This window comes from Vigna radiata, unplaced genomic scaffold (genome assembly GCF_000741045.1).
Source record: "Vigna radiata var. radiata cultivar VC1973A unplaced genomic scaffold, Vradiata_ver6 scaffold_303, whole genome shotgun sequence".
Lineage (NCBI taxonomy): Eukaryota > Viridiplantae > Streptophyta > Magnoliopsida > Fabales > Fabaceae > Vigna > Vigna radiata.
This window is the reverse complement of record NW_014543817.1, coordinates 116,731-141,259: the sequence shown is the minus strand read 5'-3', so window position 1 is coordinate 141,259 and position 24,529 is coordinate 116,731. Positions and strand designations below refer to the sequence as shown.

Here is a 24,529-nt window from a genome sequence, read left to right as displayed (position 1 = left end):
ATAAACTTTAGCATCTTAAAAGAAAGAAAATAAAAAAACTGACAAATTCATTATCCTATTTTTTAAGTTAGAAGTCATTAACTATTATGTTTTATTATTGTTGTATTCGAAGAATTCCGTATAAATTATAATATAAAGAGGAAATATAAATTTTATTTTATGAAGTAATTTCTGTGTAATTGAGTTAGATATTAATTACTTTTTTATAAATTATAATATAAAAGTGAAATACAAGTTTTATTTTATAAAGTTGAATTAGATATTAATTATTTTTTATAGATAACGTAATCAACTTACTTTTGCTTATTTTTTCCTATATATCGTTTGTTGTTTTGATAATCCCCAGCAATATAATTTATAACAGAAAAATGATGAGTGTCCATTTATGAAGGAACATAATGTAATTTTCTATTTATGAAAACAACACATTAGTGACCACAATAATATAACACTTTTAATTTTTATTAATATTAAATGACCAAGTGTATTAATGTGTACCCACTACATCAATAATTTCTCTCTCTTTCAATCACCTTGCTTTTGGATTGGACCATTTCCTCCTACATATGCAATATTTCTTAAGTTTTTCACAATCACTTTCCGTTTCAAAATTCCTGTTATCAATATTCATATTCAAAATATCAGAATACACGATTAAAACTCTAAGCATTGATGGAGAATAAATCTAAATTTATCACTATATAAATATGGTTGACATTTTAGTTTAATTTTAATCCTGCATGATGTGTTTTGTTTTTGGGAAGGAAATTATAACTCTAATTAATTATGTATCGTTACGTTCGGGACATTCCCTTCATTTTAGTGGTATCTTGAATTTCATATAGATTATATCATATACATGACTTAGATTTCGACAATATTTTCATTGATACTCGTATGAAAAGAAAAATGAAATTATCTATAAGTTAAAATTATTCTATGCACAAATTAAAATTCGGAGAAATTGTAGAAGAGAATTTTTACAAAAAATAATCATTTTAATTTACGGAAAAACTAATTTCAATTTTTAAAATGATTCTTTTTTAAAACTGATTAAAGTTAAGATAGGCATTGTTCAGTAATGTCGTTTTGTGATTGTTGGTTGATCCGACAGATTGTGTTGGTTTTTTCTGATTTGTTTATCTAATCATGTTAGGGTAGTTTCTTATATATATAAATAAAGAAAAATTCCGGATTCTATAATCCAAAAAAGGCAAAATGAAAATTTTCTTAATAAAGGAGTGCAGAGAAATATATGGAGGTGTAGGAAGAAGCGGCCTCGTGTTTATGTAATCATGTGTAGGAAGATGGACTCTTAGCCCAAATGTAAAATTTACCATTAACTAAATGTATATTAAATAATACTATTAAATAATATTAGATTATTAAGATATAAATGTATATTAAATAATATTAAAATTGAAATAAAATGTATATTAAATAATATTAAAAGTGAAAGAAAAAAATAAAAAACATTTATGAAAGTTAAAAGTGAAATAGTTGAAAGTGTGGAGGATGAAACATCCATGACTAAATGCAATGTTATGAATTAGGCCTCAAAAATAAAACACTTTGAATCTTTCGAGAAATGAGTTCTGAGAGAAGTGACTAATTTTTCTAAAAAAAATGCAAGTAAACCTCTTTGAACAATATTTTTATTGAGATTTGTATAAAAACAATTTATTTGTTAACTAATATTCGTTAAAAGAAATCAAAATTATTCTCATTGTTCAATGAATCTTACCGATATTGTAATTTTAAATAAAAGGATTAAATATATTTTGTCATTAAACTTCCATTCTAATTTTTAATACATTTTAATTCTTAAACTTTAAAAATAAATTGACATAATCTTTTTTTCTAATTATGTTAAATTCTTTTGAAATGTAAAATATATTTTATATTGACTTTTAAGTTGTTATGTTACAACTCATGTCAGTATGAAACATTGTTTAAACAAGTAAAAAAAAAAAATTATTATCATTAAATCAAAATAACTACATTCGTTCATTTTGAGACATAGTAGAATTTCAATTTAACATACTATTATGCTACATGACAAATGGCTATAAGCAATCATGTACCAAAATGATGTGTCCATGAGAGAAGGGAGAAGTGAGAAAAAGAGAATAGAGATATATATACATAAATGCATAGCCATCTTAACAAGAGTGATTGATAATTACTCTATCATAAGTTAAACATAAGGAAGACAAGGTTTCCCAATACTCTACTACAGCTTATGCTGATAAGCTTTGCAAGAATGGCCATATAATGATTGTAAGTGGAAGGAAAATACATGGTGAAGAGTTCTGAGCTAGAGTTACCTAACATGGCCACAGAAGGGCATTGAGGGATACTAACTCCCTGTACAGGCAAAATAGAAAAAAAAAGAATCAAATATTCTTAAATGATGCTTTGCAGCATCAGGTTCTACAACTCAACGACCAGAAACAAATAATGAATTGCTTATCTGGTTCCCCTCAGCTTGGAGTCTTCTCATCTTTGCCTTGTCTAATCTTGATCTTCGAACCGCCTCTTGGATTTGCCGGTCATGATCCTTCAACATCTGATCCATGTTGCTTGATGGAACTAGCAGAGGCCCAGAATAATGAATTTTATGACCCTTTGAGCCATAACCAACCTGGAACATTTTCATAAGATAATCCAACCATAACATTTAGACAAAACTAGAACCAAGATGTAATAACTTCATCACACTTCTACCAGCTTAGGAGACAAAGTTAGCAACAGATAAACATTTCAAAACTACTTACAAGACTTGAGTCTTTGTTGCTGCTGGCTCTTCCTTCTTCCTTTTGAGGAGCATGTGCATGATTATTCTTCTGATCCTGTTGCGTCATTGATTCAGAGGCCTCCTTGAAGGATCCTGGGAACCTGCTTATTAGTTTTTGGGCATCTGCTTGTGATGATCCAGACCTTTCTCTGCGATCGTCAGAGAGCATACTCCTCCTTGCCGCGACTAAGCCTGATATTGTTGATAAGTCGCCCCCCATTGAAACCTTTGGAGCATCCTCCTGGTTTTTCCCGGCTTTGGCCCATGCGGCACGGTGTGTCAGTGGACCTGAATGTGAAGCTCTTTTGTGTTGATGAACAGGGGGATCCACACTCACTCCTGCAGCTTGTGATGGTCTAGGGGGGTCGATGGGAAATCCAGAAGCAACTTCTTCAGGATGAGGGTTAAACTTCTCACTCCTGCTCTGAGAATTAGCCTGCCCTTGCCTCTTCTGCAAAAATAATAAGGTTGTTTATGCTTTCTGCTATAAGATAAACAAATCTGATGAGAAAAAAAATGAATGAGTACACAAAATGCAAAGATATAGATTTTTCAAAAGGGAGTAGTGTGAAATAAATTCGGCAATTATCAGGAAAATAATATGAATATTCAGCAAAAGGCAGAAAGCCAAAACAAGGACTTTGCAATGCATGGTAGAAGTGTGTATAGTAAACAGTTTTCATCTCATTCAGTGTGCACTGTTGCACAGATTTAGCAAGCTGTGAAATAGTAAGAGGTGCTTCAAAGGAGCACCCTTTTGGAATTAATTTATAGGTGCCTAAGAAAACTATAATCTCTATTATTCTTTATTTTATTTTTCAGTTCAACTTCCAAGACTCAGTCCACCAAGTGGAATAACTGCATGTTCGGATGCACATTAAAAACAATCTGATCCACAACTGACAGAAGCTACAATCTCTAAATTCTAAGTCTTTTGTTCAATCTAAGGTGAATTCTTTCATAGGTGAGTCAGAAATGGAGACACACTAAATCATCATTGTTTCTACAAAATGCCACAGATATTAAATTGTGAATCAAGAAAAAGTTTATTCTGAAAAAGAAATTCATGTAGTTTAAATTTAACTGATCTTAACTGAATGAAAGATATTATCCACAAACAACAATGACAAATCTAAATGACCAAGAGGGGTTAGTTTAACAACTAAAAATGACCAAACCTGCATTGACAGGACCAGTTCAGCATTGGCATCAGGTGCAGGAATTGCTCGTGATTCTCTTGTGCCTTTTCTCTCAAGATCATGCCTCTGGCCCTTGACTCCTGCTCCTCCTTGTCTGCAAACATCATAACCAAAACCATAAGCAAGCACTTAAGGACAATAAATAAAAAAGCCCAGCCAAGCGAACATGTTAGCAGAAGTAATAAGCACAAGTCTGATTTTAAGAACCAGTATATTTCAGCTACACTTATTGTTAGCTTCTGTATACCCACGTATTGTGAATCTTAAGGAACATTAAAAATATTTTTTCTCTGCACTATAAGTAACCTTGACAGTGTTGTTGCAGTCACTATACATTTTACAAGTAAAATTTAGGATATTACAGGGAAGGGGACATTGGGGAGTGTGAAGAAAACTTAGTTTGAACAATTACTAGAAGATTCATTTCTTCCATTTTCCCAAAGTTAATCATTGTACTTTGGAAATAACCAAAATTTTAGAAAAAGATAGACACGACAACAATGACATGGATTAATTAATTAGATTATCTGAAAACACAGACACAGGTAACCTTCAAAAATGCAATTTGTACAAATACATTTGAATATAAATGAATACAATTCCACACCAAAATCGAACACACCTTCTAGCTTCTTCATCCCGCACCTTGGCATCAAATTCTTTGCTAGGCGGATACTTTGGTAAGCTTGAGGGATCACAAGGTAGAGGCTTTGTTGAGAAGAACTAAATTACAAGTAAACCAATAGAAGAGGGTCAAGAGCAGTGCATACTGAAGTTTGAAAAAAAATACTCTAGTACCATAAATGCACTGCAAAACGTTTCTTGAGCAAGAAATGGTGAATAACTACCAACCAACACATCAATTTTCGGTTATAAAAATTAATTTTGTACGATATTGAGGCTGTTGAGACAATAGCCACAATAGTGGTGTGTATTTGCAGTAATACATAAGATAACGAGATTTTTATAAGATAAGTATATCCACACAAAGATGTCACAAAGACATTTAGTTTTCAAATAATAAAGGAATCTAAAACATGTTTGCTAAAATAGTTAAACCAATGTTTTTCCTAACACCAACATGAACATCCACTCTCACAGGGTTGATAGAAAAATAGTGAATTACATAACAGGTACTCAAGAATTTTTCACCTCACTAATCAAAGCAGATGCTGAAGTTCCACGATCAGCAGGATCTATGGACAAAAGAGTCTCTATCAAGTCTATTGCAGGTGTAGGAAAGTCCTTGAATGTTTCAGAAACACATCGTCTATAGGGCTGTTGAGGCTTAAATATTGTTGCATGAGGCAACTTTGATTTTCTCCAATAGTCCTCAGAAGGTGAACCACAAAGTTTGAAAATTTTATGCAATTGCTCCACCTGCAAGACGGAAAATTGTAGTTTCTAATTATTTTTTATTTTATAATACAACCAAGCTACTTATTTATGCATAACATCACAGAATAACATGAAAAGAATATACGTGAATAACATAATATTTAAGAAATGGTTTATTTTCACCTACAACCAATATTTTCTTCTTCAGCAGTTGACCGGTTTTAAACAACAAAATTTCACAGTATACTATACTTAGTTTGAACAGATGAAAAGGAAAATGGTCAAATACCACATTTAAACAGAATCATATAAGCCTGCATACCTCAGTTCTTCCAGGCATTATAGGCTTCCCAGCATACAGCTCAGCAAGTATGCAACCTGTACTCCATAAGTCTACAGCAGTGCCATAATAAGTGGCTCCAAGCAAAAGCTCAGGTGGCCTATACCAAAGAGTGACAACTCGGCTCGTCAATGGCTGAGCTTGATTGGGATCAAAAAAGCTTGCCAAACCAAAGTCTGCAATTTTCAATATCCCATTGTTGTCGATCAAAAGATTAGAACCCTTAATGTCACGGTGCAGTACACCACAGCTGTGGCAGTGATCAAGTCCACGTAAAAGTTGCTGCATGTAACATTTAACCTGCCAAGATCCAATAGGAAATTAATTAATTTTTTATTTGTGTTGTAGGATTGCGTTCTGTTTTGAAATAGGTTTATCTCCGCCCTTCATTAAGTTTCTTCCTCTAAATTTATATAGTTTACTATTCAAACTACAATAAATCAGTAATTAAAACTTGATTGTTTTTCGCTTTTTTTTTGTTATCTTGTAGCCCTTTTTTATTTAACTATTAGTCTTTAGTGGAAATTTTACTCTTCATTTAATTTCTTCCGCTTGCCTTAATTAGCCTCTTTTCAATGGAGACAAACATAGAAAGTAAATTTCAGGGAATTAATTTAGGAAGTAAGTGGGCGCATCAGAAATTAGCTTAAAAGTACAAACATCACAATAGGAAAGAAGCCTTTGATTGCCTATGACATCAAACAAAAATTAGAGGAACCAATATTCTCCCTAGAAGACATGATAGGTTTGATTTGCAATAAAATGGAAAGAGAGATAAAACATAAGGATGCTTAAGAAATTACCTGAGCTTCAGTAAACTTCAGTCCAGGATGTGATGCAAGCCCAGCCAAGTCATGCTCCATATACTCAAAAACAAGGTATAAGCTGCAAGACATCCTTGATGTAACCAAACCTTCCAATTTTATAACATTTGGATGATCAAGCCTGCGCAGAATGTGAATTTCCCTTGCCATGAAGCGAACACTCTCAGGCTCAAGATTATCAAACCTGACTTTTTTCAGAGCAACAATCTTCTTTTGCTCAAGATCTCGAGCTCTATAAACATTGCTATAAGTTCCCTGTCCAATCTGAACATTAGAGAAAGGAAAAAATTATCAATTTATCATTCATGATTACAAAGCATACAGGAGATATGCTCGCAATGAAGTAACGTGAAATCAAGGAGAAATATAACTGAAAATATCTGAAAACTACAAGTGCACAATTCTCATATTCTACTTAATTTTATTTTGAAATAATTTCAGCATGAAATTGAGGATATATGACAGACAAACATAAGTGGTATATATTCAACCATTAATAAATTTCCAGAAATTTGTGTTAACTGTTATACTATGAGATCATAAAGATCAAAAACAAGTATAAAAACAGTGTCTAGGAAAATGTATTGCTTAAGATTGTTGTCAAAGAACAGACACTGAGTGTGTTGATTAAATAAAGAGGGAGGTGGTTTCCAAATCAATTAGAGATAGTTTCTTTACCAAGAATTATCATCAGATTAGACATTAAAAATGGTTATGCAGAAAATATTAAGGAATTTTGGTCAACAATTTGAAGGAAGAGCTCGTGATTATTGAAGAGAATTCAGCTCAGAATCATGGCAACTTTTTTACTAAAAACCAAAAGAGGTAGTGGAAAGTTGGGGTGTTTTGTTTGCCACCTATAAAATTTAAAAAAAAAAAAAATCATAACTTCACTAACAACTACAAAGTTGTCTACACTTGCTTCCAGCTTTAGATTATTCGCAAAGAGCATGATCAAAACAACACTTGGCGCCTGATTAGTTAAGAAAATGTATGATTGCTTAAGAAAATGTATGATTGCTATTCTCAGTTTTCACTAATAATTACAAAGATGACACATTGTTTTCACTTTTTTTTCTTTTTTAAATCTATTTTATTGGAAATGAAAAACAACACAAAAAAAAACTTTCTTAAATTACGCTGGTGTTCGGTTTCTCCTTTTTCACATTGCAGCCACATGCATGGAGTAGACTTTAGAAATATAGATAATTAAGAGAAAGGGGGTCAAAAAGATCAGGGAAAAATGTAGCATCATGTAATTACAGCAATTGACTTTAAACTTGTTTTAAGTTTAAACCAATACTCTACTGCAATTGAAAAAAAAAAACAGTTATCTGCATCAAACCAAAGAATTGCATAATGTAATTGAGAATACAGATCAATGAAAGAAGTTTACTTTATCCAACTTCTCAAAAGAATCTGCACGCCGTGGCAGCCATCCCCTGATAGCCTCTCCAGCCACTGCTGCCAGCCATGAGGGCCACCCAGCTGCAACCTGTTCACCTTCCATGGCTTTGGGAACACTACCAATACCCGGATGTGGAGCAACAGCATATTCCATTTTCTCCCTCTTCCTTTCAATACTATCACCTTGCACTCTAACAGAACCATTCCCTTGCTTATCAATCAATGCAGTTCTTCCCTCATTGTTATCATATCTATCTTTTACCCTAAAAACTTCCTCCCTCCTCGATGAAGTTCCCCTAGATACACGCAAGTCCGACACAGCCTTGCTCGATAAACGCTCCCTTGGACTCTCCTTACTGTCTTCAATGGCAGAGGGCTTACAACACATGCCACCCATTATGCCCACCAACCAACTAACCCTCCTTTTCACAGAACCAGTTCCCGGTCTCAATACATTCACCCCGTTATCAGCATTCCCAGATTTCTATATTTCTATCTTATTATCCTCTTCTTCAGTACCCATAATCACCAAACTCATGTCACACAAAATAAATCACAACATTAGCTACAGTAGCAACCCAGATTTGGCCACAAATCAGCAAACAAAACACACAACCCATCCATAAAACACCAAGAAGAAACAGAATCTAACTAGCAGATAAACCCTCAATTCAACAAATCAAACCTGAGGCCACAAAAATCACTACTTTACCCTACCCACTTGAAGCAAAACACTGATAACTTGAAAATGAGAGTTACTTGCACAGAATAACAGTTCCCGCAGTGCAAAACCTGCTAATTTACAATCCAGAAGATATCAGAGGTAGCAAATTTACAACAATACCCAGATCCTAAAAACCTTGTGAGAGTGGATTTCCAACTTGATACAGAGCTCCTGAAGGATTTTTCGGCACCCAAAGCGTAAGAATGGAAAAGGGTAGCACTGAAACTCATCAAGAGAAGCAAAGTATGGAGAAGAAGGCCATGGATCTAGGGCAAGCAGGGTAGAGAAAACCGTGGGAGTGTGTTTTGGAAGATGAAGAAATGGAACTAACGTAGTAAAAAAAATTATATTGATATTCAATTATTTGTGCAACATAATAAAAAAAACACTTACGAAAAGTGTATATATATACATATTATATTATATATATATATATATATATATATATATATATATATATATATATATATATATTTAATGTTGTCGCGGCGCATATTTATGTTGCGAAGAGGGAGTGTCCCCTGGACAGCATCTATATGTGAAGAGAGAGAATGTATCAAAGCCCAAAGACTCATTAAAGGGTTAAGTTGCTTCCATAATCTAACTCAAAGTACTTTAATTAGGGTGATTCAAACTCTAATCAATCCAAAATTAGTTAATTATTTTATGTTTTGGGATGTTTGATTTTCGATCTAAAATTTAAGAATTATCCAAATAAACCTTAATTATAGTGTAATATAATTATATTGATTAACTTAGTATTCAAATCTTTGGATGATCTGGTTTTTGTTTGAAAATCTTAATTAGATACTTAGATTTGATTGATTTTAATTAAGTATTTCTTTTAAACGTATAATAAATAAGTATTTTTTTTGTTTTGTGAAACGACGTTTAGAATTGATAAGCGAGAAAAAACTGTATAAATTACGAGTCATTTAATTTTAAAATTAAATATAGTTTATGTGTTCATCGTATCCTTTTTTAAGATGGTGGATTGTGTTTGTCTTAACATTTCTCTATGTATGCTTAAACCATTGTCGTCTCATAATGTCATCGTGATTGGACCTCGTCAATGTCATCAGGGACATCACTAATGTTGTCATCACTTCTTCTTCTTCCAGAACGCATGAGTCCTCTTCTTCAAACCCCAAGTTGTAGAGTTGCATAACTAGTTGTTCTTTCATCTCTATCAAACATAACATCTTGTAATTTTTATTATTTTAATCCAATGTCCATCTTCTTCTTTAATCTTGCATACCAATAAGTTTAAAATTTTAGAACTTTAGTGCTTTACCATTTTGTATTCTTCAACACATGTGACTTGTTTATAAAAATAAAATAGAACTAAAACTAGTGTGCAACTAAAGTTTTCATCACTTAAAACGACTTTCATTTAATTAAAAATCATTATTGCATCTAACAAATTCATCTTAGATTCAGAATCATCATAAATAACAACTTCAATTCAAAAAACTTTGCAAAAAAGTCGTCATCACACATGACGACTTTTCCTTTTCTTGATTTCATGAGGAATTTGTCTTTATTCTTTCATCCTAGACCATAACGACTTGTCTTCTACCTTATAATTTTCTAGTCAATTATCCATTTTCATAACAAGATAAAATTACTTGTTAATTTAAAAAAATGTAATATTAATTTTATCTACAAACTTAAAAATTATCACTTTGTTATAAAAAGAAAAATCACTTTATTTGCTTAAATTTTATTTTCCATATAGGTAATAGGAACATATATAGTTAATAGGTTAATAAGGATCTTGAAAGTAGGCATAAATAGTATTTAGTTACTATATAACTCAGAAATTAGTTCCATATGTTTTGTTGAAAAAGATATTTGAGTTTTCTATACAACTATATTTTTATTTTTTATTTCAAATAAGATTATTTAAAAATAAATCTTTTAAATATAAATTTTGATAAAAAAATAATTTAAATAAAGTTGTACACTAAACTATCAATGTAAGTAAATTTAGTTTTATAAAAAAACAATATTAAATTAATTATTTCAAAATATACAATTAAAAAAAATAAAAAAAATTATGTTCCATATGTTCAAATAAAAATATAAATATATAAAGTTAAATTTTAAACAAAACTTCAATTATTAAACTTTCTTTCATTAATAACTTTATTTTGATTACTTGATTTTTTTTAAATGTTCAAATAAAATTCATTAACAATTATTAGTGGATAGCTATAATTCATAGTTGAGATACTATCACACAAAAATTAGTAATAACAACGACAAATAACAATGTCAAATAACTATATCGAATAACAACATTAACTAACAAGGTTAAATATGTTTTTAGTCCCTATACTTTGGGGCGATTTTGGTTTTAGTCCCTCTTTCAAACTAAGATACAATTTAGTCCTTCAACTTTAGAAAACTCTGGTTTTAGTCTTTTTAACCAAAATTTTTTAACTTTATTTGTTGTTTCAAGCACGTTTCATTATAGCATTTGGATTGTTTATACTATTTGACACATTTTTGCTTCAATGTTAACTGCGAAACGCGTTTGAAACAACAAATAAAGTTAAAAAAATTTGGTAAAAAGGACTAAAACCAGAGTTTTCTAAAGTTGAAGGACTAAATTGTACCTTAGTTTGAAAGAGGGACTAAAACCAAAATCGCCCCAAAGTATAGGGACTAAAAACATATTTAACCCTAACTAACATAATAATAAACAAAGCTAACATAATAATAAACAAAGCAATGATTCAAGCAAAACTTTTTAATGACGGTTTTACAAATGATCGTTGTTATATGTGTAAAATTAAAAAATTATGACGGTTCACAGAGGAACCATTGTTATATATTTTAAAAATGATGATGGCTAACAAGGAAAACATCGTTATATAGTTTAGGACAAATATATAACGATGGTTAAGTGAAGTAATCGTCGTCATATATCTTTCGAGGGTTAAAAAATTTAACCTTTTCACTTGCTCACAAATGCATATTTCTTCTTAGTTTACATTGTCAATGCATAGTGCTTCCCAACTACCATTGCTTGTTTTTGAAGTTTTTTTGGGTCATTTCACCATCAAAGTTGTCCTTCTCTTTGGTTATCGATGTTGGCCACAATTATTGGAGTGTCCTTCCGTGTTTGACACAAAAAGTTGTTAGTTTTCGTTGCACATGAAATCATTGTTGCCACCACGCTCTTTGTTGGTGAATTTGATTCTTGGACCTTTTTTGTGTCTTCGTTACCATCGTTGTTGTTGCCTTCTACTATCATCGTTGTTGTAAGTAAGATTTTTTTTTTATTTTTTATTTTTCATTCATTATGTTCTAATTTTTTTTTTTTGTTATTTTTATATATTTTTTGAATATTTTTAGTGATTATTTAAAATTATATTTGATTAGATGTTTTTTAAAATGTTATAGTATATAGAATATAAAGTTAGATATTATTATTATTTATAAATGTTTATTGCTTAGTTTGAATGTGAATATATATAGTGGTTATTTAATTTAATTAGTGTTTATTATTTTTATATTAGGTAATAATCAAATTTAAGTTATATGTGATTTGAAATATGTGAATGAACATAAATATTAGAAACATTTGATTTATTAAATCTCTTAGGATTGATAAGTAAGTCAATCCTTATTTAATAACTTAAAGTTTTGATATAGTATTTGTTTTATCTAATTTTCAACGCAATTATCATTAAAGTTCAGATCGTATTATTGTATGATTTTTTTCCTAGTATAAGAAGTTTCTCCTTCACTTGACATGTAAGTCTAATTTAAGAAACTTCTATTACCTTTGACTACATTGACCTTCAATATAAAATTGAATGTTTCCTAACATTGAATGCTTTTATCTTAATGTCTTTAATGAACATAATATATTGAGTGGTAAATTAATTACAACAACTTAGAAGGTCACATGAATTTCCGTCAATGTATTTATAGTCTATGATTGACTTTCCTTTTGTGTTACCATTTAATTTATCTAAATAGTTTTATTATGAGTGTATTGCACTAAACAAACTGAATAGAAAATATTTTGCAAGTTTACATTCAAACCCCAAACCCCACATTCTTTCTCCCTAAACTTGATTATTTTTAATCTCAAACACAAAACACAATATATAACATCTAATTAGACAATTTCAAACTACAATTTCAAGAATCCTAATAAATAAATTAGGTTCTCTTACCTTCTTATTGACTCTTTCTCTTTCTTCAAAAGACCTCAACTCTTACCCTCTTACACAACTCTAGAATGAGGAAATAAAAACTCATTTTAGTGATATAAAACACCTATTAAACCAAAATCAAAAGAGAAATCCTAAAGTAGCTCTACTAACACATGAATAGGGTAGAAAAGATAGTTGCACGTAATTATAAATGGATTCAAGGTTAAAGACAAAAATTTTCCTTACCGTACTGCCATTATTAGTGATGTTGAGGTGATGGGTTCTCTAAAGCTTCTTCCAAAAGAGCTCTTAAGCAAGAACAAAAGAAAGAATGAGTGGGGATTGAAGAGAGATTTGAAAGCAAAAGTGAAAAGATAATAAAGATCCCATGTTTTGAAATTAAAAAAGGGGTTTTACAATGTTAAAATTTTACAATGGACAATTAACTAATATTTCTTTATACTTTATAAAGAAATAAAGAACATGTTAATTTAGTAAATATTATTGCAATATAGATATTTGAGAAAATAACTATTAAATATAATTTATTTATAATGAAGGTAAATCTTATCATTATACTAGGCATATCAATAAGTCCATTGGTCAAATATATTAATTTTCCTATTTAGCATTAGTCAAATAAAAAAAAAATATTCTCATTATTGTCTTCATCAAATAATGAATATATTAATATCCATATTTCTACAATCTAAATATTTATTAAATATATTCTTTTACAAAAAAAATAAACATAATGCTATAAAAACATAATATTATTAAATAAATTTAAAATATTTTAGCAATTTAAAATATAAATTAATATACATGTAAATATTAAACGTAAGATCTAGAAAATAGTTTAGGATTTGTGTTAAATTTTAAAAGATAACTCTCAATTATTTTTATTAATAAAAAGTCAAGACTATCAATAAATTTTCTATTAATTATGTTTTGTTTTATAAAAACCTTTCTAAAACCCTCATCTTTATAAATTCTAACACTCTCTTCATCTTTTTTAACATCAAATACCATATGAATGATCTTAGCAGAAAGCTTTACGCATCCATTCGATTAGAGTTAAGAGGAGAGTATGTTATATTTTGTTTATTTTTAAGGTCAGTATGTGTTTTGAGTTGCATGTGATTTGTAGTCCAATGCATGTGACTCAAAATAACTCAAATTGAATATTTGTTTGCTTGTAATCATAGGAATATACTTAGAAATCTAACTATAAAGGTAAGAGAATCTTATAATTTTTATTTTGTTCAAGTTCAAATATGTGTGTGGTTGATGCATGTGAATGAATTAAATGATTTCTTAATTGACTTATGAAGTATGATGAATGACTTGATTTGATTGGTGATTGATATAATAGTATTGGTTAAATTTTGGAATTTGCTTGATGGGTTGTATGATTTGAATATGAAATTTTAAGTCTGATGTGATCAAATTGGTTGAATGGTACAATCTAAGGATGTTTTGAATTAAAATGGTACTTGTTCAAGGAATTGAGAGGGGGTAAATTTCTTAGATATATCACTGAACCCATCTAATGTAAAAATGTGAAAAATCTAATATTTATAATGGTGTTGGGCATAACCTAAGCACCATTTGACACCTTTATAACAATGAGCTCTAGGGCTCCTGGCATAGGGTGCACTTTAGTGAGTGAGTCGTAGAGGTTCTTATGTTAGGCGCTGCCTAAATACCAATGGACACTCACTTAACATTAATTTCTAGTGGATTGGAACGTTAGGCGCTACAAGGACCACTGGACATTCATTTAACATAGAGCACCAATGGACTTAACATTGGGTTCGAACTTGATAGCGTTAGGTGATAAGTGCCTAGTATTAGTTTATTTCAATGACTAAATTGGCACTTATGTTGCTTTAATTTTGAGTAAAATCCATGATAACTACCCCAATTTTACTTGTTTTACATGTATAGAATAATTTAGAGAGTCAAAGTTGCATTTTGAAGAAAAATAAAAAAATTCAAACACTTTTCAAGCCTTTAGTTATAGCACAACTGTAGCGCCAGAAATGAGGGCTTGAGCCACAGGAAGAAAACCCAGCATAAAAGGTTTCTTCAAGCCTTGAATTGAGGCTCAAGCCTTGAATTGAGGCTCAAGCCATGGAGAATCCTTCATCATGAAGTAATCTTAGGAGGCTCCAACCTAGGAACTCACTACTTAAGCCATGGACGAAACCTCACGATTAGAGCCATGTGATAACGGTTGAAATACCGTTATTTTTATACTTAATTTTGATACTAAAAACACCCTTCATGACTTAGAAATTAGCTTGAAATCATGTTTTTTGCTTAAGTTAGAGAATAAGAGAGTTGAAGGTAGTATTATTGGTTTTATGCTTGGTTTTCCTTGTTTTGACAGGAATTAACATGAATTGGATGAAAGAAGTTGAAATAGCAAGGAGTTGGACTCAAGAGAAGCAGGAAAAGTGCACAAAAGAAGAATCGTAGATGGCGATGAACGCCATTTTCACCATTGAGCGCCAGCCTTGCTGCGGAGTTCTCTGCATAACGCCTGAGCGCCAACGCTGAGGGATAATTCAAGTGTCGCAGCCACCACTGAGAGCCACTTTTGCCGCTGAGCGCCAGCCTCTTCAATGAATTTATTGTCACGCACCTGGAGGTCAACGCTGAGCGTTATTTTTGAGTATCGCACCCACCGCTGAGCGCCATCAGCGTGGGCTTAGACCAATTTTCTGTTATTTTTATAAGCTATATAAGGATTTATTCAACCTAGAGGGTCTATCTTTTGACAGAAAGAGGTGCATAAACACTCTTTTCACCCCTCGGAGGCAGATTTTGGGTGCGAAAGCTCCAATCTACAAATTCTAGGGTTCTATCTTTCATTCTTTTCATTATTTTCATCTAGTTTCACCATGTCTATGGTGAACTAAACCTCCATTGTTGTTGGGAAAATGAAGTAATCCTTTGAAACTCTCATGTATTGAATTGATTCTTTATTATATATGCTTTACTTCATTAATTGTTAGGGTTTTTCCTCTTTGCTCTATGCATGCTTTGTTTAACTCATTCAATTGCATGATCATTGATTTTGTCGATACGGATACATACGGGGAAATCTAGACTTGGGGAAATTCTCTGGGGAGCAATATTACCTAGACATAGGAATAGGAGGATCGATTGCCTTTAAGCTTCTGTGCGAATGTGATGCATGATTAGTTGCTAGGGATACAAGACATCGTGAACTAGTAGATAGGAGTAAACTTTCTTCACCGAGACATCGAGTTTAAAGTAAATTAGAAAGTAGCATTAACATTAATGACAGAGTTTAATTTGTAAATACATGAGAGTGGATAAGATAAGTTGGAAACCACAACAACGTAATCATTCCATATTTTATCAATCATTCACCTGTGTATTCTTTTGGTCAATTGATCAACACTTGCATGCATATTTACTTTCTGCATTATAAACACTGATTTTCGTTTTTCAAGTCTTAAATACTCAACAAATCACATGATTGTTTAGGCTAATGAGTCTCTAGGGAAAACGATACTTGGTCTTACCATTTATATTATACTATATGATTTGGTACACTTACCAGAGTCTTAACACCATAGACCATCACTAGAGTCATGTCGTGAGTGTTTATAAATAACAAATTTTCATATCTGTTTAGAGTGTTACCAATGAGGAGCATTGGTGTCTTGAAGATGATTTTGATGATGCTACAAAGTGAAGAATATGAAGACCCTTGACTTAAGTTTAAAAGCATTCCTGCATGTTGGTCCATGAGGAAAGGGAACAAGAAAATAGTTGCATACCGAACGTCACTACCAGGTGCAGACCGAACGGTCACTATCAGCTCAAAGACCGAACAATCAAAAGAAGAATTAAACTGAACGCAGTTCATGACCAAACGGTCACTATAAGTTAAAGGCAGAACACAAGATTGAATGGCATACAACAGTTGAAAGTTGAACACGGTTCATGGTTGAACATAACAAAAAGTACGAACGACCACTATCAGTCAAAGACCGAACGATATATATTAGTTGAAGGTTTGACGATGTATAGCAGTTCAAGGCTAAACACAGGACGGACACTGGCCAAACAAATTGATAACCGAATGGCCTCCAACAAACAGGCTGAACAAGTAATGACAGTGATCAAGCAAAGCATGACCGAACGGTGTAAGACATGACCGAGCGGTACAAGGCATGACCAAACGGTTCAAGGCTTGATCAAGACCATATTGTTCGGACTAAGCAGTGTAAGACATCACCGAGCGGTACAAGGCATGACCGAACAGATCAAGGCTTGATCAAGACCATATTGTTTGGACTGAGCAGTGAAAGGCATGGCCGAGATCAAGTAAGGTATGACCGAGACTAGGGATGGCAACGAGTCGGGTCGGGTACGGATAGTGCCTACCCGCAACCCGACCCGTTGGGTAAAATTGTACCTGCTACCCGCCCTGCTACCCGCTGGATACCCGTCTTAAAAAAACCCGCGGATTTTTTCAACCCGTGGGTACCCGTTGGATACCCGTTTTCAACCCACGAATATTTAAAAAAAATTAATTTTATAAGTTTTTAAATGAAAAAATTCAAATTAAATTGCAAAAAAAATGCAAATAAAATTTAAAACATATATCCAAGAAAATTCAATGGATAAATAAATAAAAGTTAAAACTTACATTCAAATTAATAGTAAAAACAATTCAAATTAATTCAAATTGATACAAATTAGTACAAATTAAAACTTAAATTCAAATAATTATTCTAAAAATAACACTTCAAGATTTATGTTTATTCTCCCACATCTTCATTTTGACCACTTAATTCCTAAAACAAATAAATACAGATAAAGTCATCAATCAATGACAAAGTGACAATATTAATAAAATTAGATTACGATATTGTAAAAAACCTACTAACATCATCATCAATTATCTCCTCTAGTATTGTATTAAGCTTCATGTTATCCACTTTTAATTTTGAAGAACCTAAAAAAGGAAAATAAAATCATTTGTCATAGTCAATCATTTGAATGAATATAAATATGTAATTTGAATTGTTCATTTAATTACCTTGTACGTCACTCCATAGCCAATCTTGAATACACATCAATGCCTCTAAAGTGTCTGGGTGTAATCTACTCCGATGTAGAGTAAGAAATCGACCACTAGTACTAAAAGAAGACTCAGAAGCAACTGTTGAGATAGGAATAGCTAGAAAATCTCTTGCAATCATTTGTAAGATTGGATATTTTAATCCATTAGTCTTCCACCAAATTAAAATGTCAAATCCTTCATCTGAATCCGGTAGTGTTGGTTCCTCCAAGTAATAATCGAGTTCTAACTTATAATTTGTTGGTTCATTTTTCTTTGCAATCTGATGTTATGCAAAATCTCTCCTCCAAGCATCTTTTCTTCCATCAACAATTTGTCCTACATTTATGTTCGGATTTCGACATGAAGAAACTGACTTCTTACCTTTTGTGCACATTTCATACTCTCTTACCAAGTCCTTAAAAAGAATCTTCACCTTTTCAATTTCACAATCAGATTCATTGCCATATATCTGAGGGAAAAAATAATCTAACAAATCAATTTTGTACCTGGGATCTAAGACAATACCTATAGCCATCACTCCACTGATCACACTCCAGTACTTGTTAAACTTTAAAACCATAGATGCAGCCATTTGGTGAATAATAGAATTGGGAGAGTTAAGTCATTCCATCAAAGCCAACTTAATTTCACATACCTTTGGAAAGAAAATGTTGGCAGTTGGATAAGAGATACCAAAAAACAAGAGTGTCACATCATAAAATATTTCTAACTTTTGGCAAATTTCATTTGCCATGTGCGTTAGGCGAAACTTTATATTGACTCTCTCGTTGTGATAAACGATCAAATACATCTTCGTATTGTATGGCTACTTGAAGCATTAAAAATGTAGAATTCCACCTAGTTCTGCAATCAACAACTAATTTTCTTCTGAATGGAATATTCAATTGAGCACATGTCTTTATAAATTTCTCTTCTCTTTAGGTGTAGCTGTCCAAAAATTAGCACTTTCTCTTACCTTTTCAATGACATTAGCAATTATGGACAAACCATCCTTCACAATCAAATTCAATATATGTGCACAACATCGCATGTGAAACAATTGGCCACCCAAAATAAGAGACCTAGGTGAAATCTTGTCTAAAATGCGATCAATCATAGCATCATTTGTAGTGCAATTATCAATTGTCAAAGTAGAAACTTTTCTATCTAGATTCTAATCCATTAAACATTCAACCAACAATTCAATAAGAACTTGACTAGTATGAGGAACAAGCACATACATAAACCTAAAATTGAAAGTCATTACCTCACGAGTCATTAGTGAAAAAGAACAATGTTAATGTAAAAAATACACTTAAAATATTAAAATATAGTATAGTGTTATTACCTCACAGGTCGACTTTGTAGCCTCCACAAATCATCAAGAAAGTGAGCTGTTATAGCCATGTAGCCTCTATTTTGATTACTAGCAGTTCACATATCAATTGTAATTGTAACTCGACTTTGAATCCTTGACAACAATAATTTCAATTTCTCTTTTTTTGCAATGTAATCCTTCATAATATCCTTTTTTAAGGTGTTTCGAGAGACCACTTTAAATAGAGGTTGTACAACAGCACAAAATTCTTTAAAGCCTATGTGATCAACCATTGACATTGGATACTCATGTAGAATGATCATCTTGCAGAGTGCATCTCTAGCTATTTGTTGATTAAACACATAATTGCCAACAACTACGGTTTCACCACCTTCTTTATGAGTTTTTAAAAATGATTATCGGATGTCTCGTGTTGTTCGAAGCTTGCAACTCTTGAAATGGTTTCTCAAATGTGACGTACCTTGTTTTGCCTCACCTAGAAGACTTTTGGAACAATAATTGCACATCACTCTCCATTTCCCATCTACCTTTTGTTTCTTAAAGTGATTCCAAACATATGATAATAATCTTCTTGAGTTAACAGTAGGAGTTGAACTTTCAATTTGATTTGAATCTACAGGAACATCATTTTGATTCGAATCTCCTACTCCTACATTAGGTTCTATAAATTGTCCTTGTTGGTCATCTCCTATAGGAGTAAATGTATCTTGGGTAGACATCCTAAAAAAAATTATCAACTATTATAAATTTATAATGTATAATGTAAAATCCAAATAATCATATTGACGCTAGAATAATGTATAATGTGGAGTGAAGTTTAAATTATATTAAACTATTTTCATATTAAAATACTTTTGTAGAATATTTTTAAAATAATTAATTGACGCTAGAAAAATTTAAAGTCGTGAGTTCAGATACAAAATCTAATAAAGTAAAAATAAAAACATAACATAAAACTTTAACACTTAACTTAATTTATTATTAGACAGACATTATTATAAATAAAAATAATAAACCAACAGCATTATCCACAGTTTGAGGATGAATAACAATATCAATTAAAATAGTCTAGGCCAGAACAATATCAAAGAAATTAACAAAAGAAGCATCAAATAATCTGATGAGAAAAAATCAGTACAATTTGATTAATAAACAAGCCTTTACCTACTTAGAGTATATTAGAATCTTGTCAAATTCCAGTAAAAGCAACAATTTTGGAGTAGCTCTGGCTTTGATGTATAATTCTGAAACAAGATCATTACCCACAGTCTACATTATAATATATTAATCAAAATTAACAATGAAACCATTTCAACTTAAATATACAACAAATAGATCATTCTGAGAGTTCTGTTCAAGAGGCGCTTCTTTCCAGTTGAAGCTTTAGCAACTCCAACAGTTCAAGATTTTTCTGCTACACCTCTCATCGGTGATGATAAAATTAGAGTGTTATTGTTGAACCTCGGAGGTCCAGAGACTCTAGAAGATGTCCAACCTTTTTTGTTTAACCTTTTTGTTGACCTAGTAATATTCTAGCTTAGCACACTATTCCTTTGAGCTACTTGTTTTTATAGATTATTTAAAAATATTGATTTTTTACTGTATATGGTTTGTTTCTATTTTTTGAATAATTGTGTAGGATATTATACGACTACCAAGGTTATTTAGCTTTCTCCAGAAGCCACTGGCTAAATTTGTATCTATTTTGAGAGCACCAAAGAGCAAAGAAGGCTATGCTTCTATTGGGGGTGGATCTTACTAAGACGCATAGAGAGCTTTGTAGGAAAGACTTTTTTGAGAGACTTTGAGAGTAGTTTTAGAGAGAGACTCAAGAGAGTCTTGTCGCTCGTTTCCTCTATAATTAATAGAACATCTTTAAAGGATCAGGAGATGGATTTTCTTCCTAGTTGTTTCTCTTTCTATCATTTATGAAAAGCTAAATCTCTCATGTGTTTAAGTGAGATGTAACATCTTTGAACTCTTTTGTATTCGATATTATCTTTCATTTATGTATGATTGCTTTTGATTTAAAGTTTCTTAATTGATTTATGTTTAATGTTGGATGAACTGATAACTCATTTTACTTCACCATCTTAAGATTCAATGGGAATTAGTCTTAGATTTTTATGTAATCAATTTTCCTTTGGGCTTCTAGATACTAGGAATAACTGTGTGCAGTTGGAGATAGAGTCTTGATCTTAATGCAAGTGACTTGTTTAAGCATTCACAGAGGAATCACACTAAAGAATGGTGATCCTAGGCTCTAAGTGTTAAGAATTGACCTAGAGTTACACTAAAACAAACTCTTAGGACTTAATCATCTGTAGCTCTATAGTTGAGGGTAAATCTGATGCAAGAGAGGAAAAAGTTGTGAAATTGAACTTTAACACATTTTCAACCATCTAAAAGTCATTCATCTAGTAAACCAAATTGTTTTCCAACTTGTTTTACAAATTTTTCACCACCATAAATATGTTTTCAAGACATCTTAAACACGGCTATAAAACGTTGTATTTTCTAGCAAATTCCTATGGGTATGACATTTGTTATATACTACAACAACCTATTATACTTAATGGTATATTTTGGGTGTTGCATAAACATGCGAACATTAGGTGCTAAAGGACTATTGTTGGGCATTATTTTCTATGCTAAGCATGATTGTGCTCTATTTCACATTCTAAAATTTGGATTTAAAGATACTTTATAATCTATGAATGTTTCTCTTGTATGTTATGTTGTGAATGAAAGTAATTCTAAGTAGAATTGTTTCATTTTATGCATGTGTTAGTGTATGTTTTGAGCTAGAGTCTCAATAGTAAGTCATTATAACTCTAATAAACTCACAAACTCATATAGAAAATGGATTTTAGGTGGTGAGAGTTGAAAGAATTTCCTATCACTAGTAAAAAAGATGGATATTAATTCGCGTATTTGGCATCGATTTCGTTGCAACTGAAGCATAAAATGATGTTGTGCCATTTTTGTAATTATCACAAACATATATGCCTCAGTTAAAAAAGAACTGAAGCCTAAAGGGGTCTATGGCTTTAGTTTTATAAACAACTAAGTTCCCCTTTGCAAATTTGACTTTTTAGTTGACTCATTTTTTAATTAGGTATATGGCATCGACTGTTCAGGGAACCGAGGCCATAAAGTCCTTATGCTTCGGTTATGGCATGAATCGAAGCATAAAATAATTGAAAATATTATTTTTTTATTCTGTTTGGAAGGATTTAGACATTGGTTCTTAAGAGAACCGAGGCAATAAACCCCTTACTGCTTTAGTTAATAACATAACTGAGGTATAATAACATCTGTTTCTGGGTATAAATTTCGTGAAGTAACGTAGCATTTTGCACATTTCTCTATGCTATCGTTGCTTTGCTATTTTTGTTCTCCAATTTTTACGACCATCAACCTCAACATTTCTTCCATTTTTCTTTCATTTTACGTTGATTAAGTACTTTATGTATGATTTTCTTTCGTTTTGACCGTTTGCTTTTGTTTATTGCTTTTGTTCCAAATCCTTTGAAAGGTTCAACTAGAATCGACAAGGTAGTCAACATGGAGTTGTATGAAATGTTCAACCAAGACCGATAAAGTAGTTAACAAGGAACTGCATGAAAGGTTCAATCAAGACCAACAAGGTAGTTGGTAGGGATCTACTCGAAAGGTTCAACCAAGACCAACAAGGTAGTCAATAGGGAGATACATGAAAGGTCGGTAGGAAACTACATGAAATGTTCAAGTAGGATAAACAGGGTAGTCGTGGGGAATGCATGAAAGGTTCAACCAGAGTCGACAAGGGAGTCGAAAGGGAACTACATGAAAGGTTCGACCAGAATTGACAAGGTAATCAACAAAGAACTATATTGAAGGTTGCACAAGCATTTGTTTAATTGGCAACATGTAACTTTCTAGTCGTCAAGGCTTAGAAGATGGGATGAAGTACGTTGAGGCTAAAGAAGTCGATCACTATTGAGGCTTAAAAGTTATCATGAACCTCACAAAGAAAAGTGTGCATCCAAGAGATTTTTGTGGCGATAGATGCAATACTACGTGATTCAGCTTCAGTGCTACTTCTAAAGATTGTTTGCTACTTTTTGGAAGACCTCAAAACAATGTTGTCACCAAGATGGACATGTTACCTCGTTGTGGATTTTCTATCCTCTATATGAGCCCCCCAATCAGCATTAGATATTCCAAAAAGTTTCATCTAAGACTCTTTTTGCTCCAAGCGTTTATTCAATTCATGTATCTTTTTATCCATACTATTTTGCAGAGGAGTGAGCTCCCACTCTTTTGCTACTTCTTTGATTTCCCTTAAACCGTCTATCGTTTCACTGATTGGATAATCAAAGTTTGTTATAGGTAAGTCCCTCTTAAGACTATCAGTCTTTCGCATTACATGTGTTATTAGCATAAGCATATTTTTCACATTGTTCTACAACCGAGCATCTACTGCGATATTCATGAAGTTTATAACGAAGATCCCCATTAGCTGCATAAAGTTCTGCATACAAATACTCTTGTCGTATTTTAGCGTTTCATTGGACATGGGATCTCTATTGATAACAAGCTTGTGTTGGATGTTGCATGCATGATTTGCATACTTCAAAGTGTTAATGGTTTCTTGAGCATTAAAATCAGCCAGACTTATGCAGACTATCATAACAGTTCTATTATTATCACCAAAATAAATCAAAGTGCTAGAAGACCTTTGTAAATGTGAACTCCTTCCTTAAAACATAAACTATCATACCTTATTTTATTAACTCGTTTTAATCTAACAAAATCTACCAAGTGCAACATATAATATGATCGAAGGATCCCGTTATTTTGACACCCTATATTTGACACTCATTTGACATTGCCACGTGTCTACGTGCTATTGGGTATTTTGATTTTTTTATTTTTTTTTAAATTTTGGCCTGAAAAATGGAGAGGTTTTCAGAGAACTTGGATTCCTATTCTACCCCTCGACATTTTCATTACTTTTGTGTGACAGATTGCTTCTCTCTCACATTTGGTCGTCTCCCATCGTGGTCTCTGTTGGTATCGGAGGGGTTAATTTTTAAAAGAGTTTAGCGCAGCGGATTAAAATACTCAGAGAGCGTACAGCGTAACAAGTCACAGTTGAAACAATTTTTCCCTTTTTAATTTTAAACAATTTTCTTTCAGAAAATTTACCAAGCAGATAACGTGCGTTAATTATGAAATGAGTATAGGGCAAAAGAAAATCACACAGGGATTTTTATACTGGTTCGATTCAACAG

General features: G+C 31.9%; 1 protein-coding gene across 1 annotated transcript; it reads right to left on the bottom strand.

Annotated features, from left to right (window-relative positions):
- Positions 1–2,116: 2,116 nt before the first annotated feature.
- On the bottom strand, positions 2,117–8,990 carry LOC106755000 (probable serine/threonine-protein kinase At1g54610). The gene is made up of 8 exons (XM_014637085.2): positions 7,895–8,990; positions 6,478–6,762; positions 5,657–5,974; positions 5,149–5,376; positions 4,619–4,719; positions 3,976–4,090; positions 2,778–3,248; positions 2,117–2,644 (listed from the first exon to the last, which is right to left on the bottom strand). The coding sequence occupies exons 1-8, from the start codon at positions 8,300–8,302 to the stop codon at positions 2,441–2,443; spliced, it is 2,130 nt and encodes a 709-aa protein (XP_014492571.1). The 5' UTR covers positions 8,303–8,990; the 3' UTR covers positions 2,117–2,440.
- Positions 8,991–24,529: the final 15,539 nt, after the last annotated feature.